The sequence below is a fragment of the Epinephelus moara genome, chromosome 1 (assembly GCF_006386435.1).
Source record: "Epinephelus moara isolate mb chromosome 1, YSFRI_EMoa_1.0, whole genome shotgun sequence".
Lineage (NCBI taxonomy): Eukaryota > Metazoa > Chordata > Actinopteri > Perciformes > Serranidae > Epinephelus > Epinephelus moara.
This window is the reverse complement of record NC_065506.1, coordinates 50081139-50085020: the sequence shown is the minus strand read 5'-3', so window position 1 is coordinate 50085020 and position 3882 is coordinate 50081139. Positions and strand designations below refer to the sequence as shown.

The 3882-nt window shown below is 47.9% G+C and overlaps 1 protein-coding gene across 1 annotated transcript in view; it reads right to left on the bottom strand.

The window, feature by feature from the left end:
* plekhg4 (pleckstrin homology domain containing, family G (with RhoGef domain) member 4) overlaps nucleotides 1-3882 on the bottom strand; it is a 47627-nt gene that overhangs the window by 14100 nt on the left and 29645 nt on the right. The window contains exons 8-9 of the mRNA XM_050055109.1: nucleotides 3607-3729; nucleotides 3303-3497 (exon numbers count right to left, since the gene is read on the bottom strand). Coding sequence (XP_049911066.1) covers nucleotides 3303-3497; nucleotides 3607-3729 — 318 coding nt within the window. The remainder of the gene's footprint in view (nucleotides 1-3302; nucleotides 3498-3606; nucleotides 3730-3882) is intronic.

The window sequence follows — 3882 nt, the reverse complement described above, 5'->3', positions numbered from 1 at the left end:
AAAAGCAGGATTTTATATATATTTGTTTCATTCAAAAATTGTGTAAAAAGAGTTAACTGCTGTGGTGGTATGTTTTAATAAGGTTACCAATAAATAAAAGATATTTAATAGTTGTCTATTTATTTCATTACTGTACCGAAAAAAAAACGAACCGTGACTTGTGTACTGAGGTACGTACCGAACCGAGATTTTTGTGTACCGTTACACCGCTACCACACACCATATTGGGACTCGAACTGGCGACCCTCCGGTTCCCAACCCAAGTCCCTATGAACTGAGCTACTGCCGCCTAACCCTAACCCTAACTACACAACACTACAGTACTACACAACAACTACACAACACTACAGTACTACACAACAACTACAAAGCATTATGTTTTCTTCAGTTTAAGGTGAATCATTTGACCTCAGATCAGAGATCATTCAGTCATGATGGTAACATGTTGACACACCACACTCTAACATCAACCCTCAAACAGCCACAACCCACACCCACACCCACACCCACCCACACCCACACCCACCCACACACACACAGGTCCAGCTACAGCCGCTCACCAACACATCAACAGAAGCTAATGGCTGTTAGCTCACTAAGACTGTTAACTTTCTGCTGCAGGAAAATCAGCTTAAAGCAACACACAGACACACAGACACACACACAGACACACACACACGCAGACACACACACAAACACACAGACACACACACAGACACGCAGACACACACACAGACAGACACACACAGACACGCAGACACACACACACACAGAGCTAGATGTACATACAGAAAGAAGAGCAGAGGTTTTCCAGTCACAGAGCTCTGAAGTCAATGTGTCGCCAGCAAACAACTGCAGAACTAGATCAAACACACACACACACACACACACACACACTAACTACAGACCTCTTCACTATAAATCTGCACTTCCTCCCAACACAACTCATGAGTGTGTTTGTGTGTAAGTATGTGTAGATGTGTCATACCTCAGTGTGTGCTGTTGAAGCGCTGCAGACTGACTGAGCTGAGAGCGCCAGTGCGACCACACACAGCACCCCCCCCCCACCCCCGACCCCCCCCACCCCCTTCATTCACACACTGAATGGCAGATGGGCGGTCCCAGGAGGAGGGGGAGGGGGGGTCGCCACGGCAACAAAGACTTTGTGAAAGGAGTGAAAGCAGGAAGGAGGGAAAACTTGGCACCGGAGTGATACCTGGACTTCACACACACACACACACACACACACACACACACACTTCACATGGACGTTAAATGTTTGAACAAAAGTCCTGACAAATCCACGATGTGGAGATACGAGGTTTCCAGCCGACAGCAGAGCTTCATGCTGTGAGTCTGTCTCTGTGTGTGTGTGTGTGTGTGTGTGTGTGTGTGTGTCAGGTCAATATTAGCCGTCAGTGTATCAGAGTGGAAACTTCACAATACCCTCCAGTCTCTCACACACACACACACACACACACAAACACACACACACACGCACGCACACACACACGCACACACACACACACACGTCTGTGACCTCCATGTCCATCAGCAGCAGAGACAAAGACACTGAGAGGACACGTCCAACACTAACTGTGTTCTGGTCGTGTCCAAAGTTAAATTAAACAGGATGTGTTTAAAGACCGTCTGTAATTCAGAGCTTCATTCTGTCTGTTGGCGCTCTGACACACCAAGATGATGATCTTGGTTTTTGTGGTGTTTCCCGCACTGTTGACACTACGGGCCCTTGTTGGCTGTTTTTTGTCTGATGCAGAAAGTGGACGTTGGCGCCCGTCGGTGAATCAGATCGGTGTCAGCTCAGTGAACGAGAGGAGAGACCAGGAAAGTAAACTCAAGCCTCGTTTCTCTTTCTGAATGATGAATACAGACGACCGGCATCAGCTGCTGTGGAGAGTTACTTCCTCCCATGCAGGCGCAGAACGTACGTGCTGGTTGGCTGTCGGCTGTAGTCTTTGTGGTGAGTTCAGGTGCACCTTTTTGGCCGGGCTACAAACGTTCATCAGGTCAGCTCTCTGGTGTCAGTCTGGTGTGTTGGTGCTGAACCTTCACAGTCGTGTTCTGATCAGGAACTTTTAACCAGACGCCGTTAGCAACATGTGCTGAAGTTAGCATAACAAGCTGATTGGCTGCGAGTCGGTCACACTGTGGACCCGCCTGCAGGCTCCAGATCAGCCTCAGAGAGCTGTGATGAAGACAGTGTGTCAGCATTATGAATGAAAACACGTTCAGCGTCATGACCCAGGTGTTACCATCACCTGGACGAGGAAGAAACAACCTGTGTTTACTATTTTCATTCTGATCTCATCAGAAGTTTTTCAGTCCAACATCCTGCTGAGACCTGATTCTGCCTGATATCACTATGGTTACCGTGATGGTCCGTCTGTTTGAAAGGGTTTGGTTAGTGTTCCTACAGTGGAACACACCATGTTCCTTTAAGATGAAAAGAATCATGTAATATCTCACACACACACACACACACACACAGAGCTCCTACAGTACAGGTCATGAGGACAAAGACCGTCCCCCTCATCATAGTCCAGTATACAAAACAATATTGACACTCTGTCCCCCGTCCTCACCCGCCTCCCTCCTGGCCTCAATACCAGCTGTCAGTTTCACTGCAGGAGGACGACATGAGGAGGAGGAGGAGGAGGAGGAGGAGGAGGAGGAAGAGGAGGAGGACCGCACAAGAGTGAAGTTTCAGTTCTGCAAATGCACCACTAGATGGCAGTAAACCCTGCACACTGGACCTTTAACAGATGATTGAACACATGAACACATGAACACGTGTGTTGTGCTGCACTATGAGACCACATGTGAGCAACAACCTGTGTTCAAACATCCTGTAACACCATCAGCTGCAGTCTGGATCCTGTTCTGACAGATGTGTGATATCTGATGGATCTAACATGCAAACAGTCTGCAGCAGAGTTACGAGACATCATGTTCACGTTTTACTGTCAAGTCTGAAAACACATACATGAAGTAATGACATCATGTTTTCATTTGCATAAAGATCAGATTCACTCTGGACTCTTTAGAGACTTTGGAGACTCAACCACAGTTTAAATACGTTAATGAAAGAGTTAATATGAATAAATGAAAACAGAAAAATAATGCTGCTCCTCCTCACTGAACCTCAAACTGCTGCTGAATGTGTGTGTGTGTGTGTGTGTGTGTGTGTGTGTGTGTGTGTGTGTGTGTGTGTGTGTGTGTGTGAGAAGAGTGACAGAGATGAGGGCTGATGGACGGAGCTGGTTGGTCAGCTCTAACTGTACCTGGTCTAAGAAGCTGTAGAGTCGGAGGGCCCGCTCGATGCTCTGGCCCGTAGCGCTGACCCGCTGGGAGAAGTCCTGCAGCTGAGCCCAGAAAGAATGAACTTTGACCTCACAGACTTGGAGGTCGGCCGACGACATGTTGCCCCAACGCTCGAGACGACTCAACAACGCCTCGCCTCGTCTGCAGTACTCCTGCTGAGAGAATAAACTAGTGAAGGTCACTGATTCAAACAGCACTCATCAGCGAATCTGTGTGTGTGTGTGTGTGTGTGTGTGCGCGTGTGTGTGCGTGTGTGTGTCGTACATATGCAGTCGTGTGGAAGTCTTTGAATTCTTCTTGTTTCCTGTTGAGAAGCTCCAGAGAATCTTCGGGTTCGTCAAGACTCTTCAGACGAACCTCTCCGACCTCCTGCAGCCACGACGTCACCTGTTAACACACAACATGAACACACACTGTGGGACACACACTATAGGACACACACTGTAGGACACACACAGTGACGGACTGGCCATCTGGCATTTGGGCAAATGCCAGAACGGCTGCATGGTCCTGCGGCCGACAAAAAATTTTTTTTTTTTT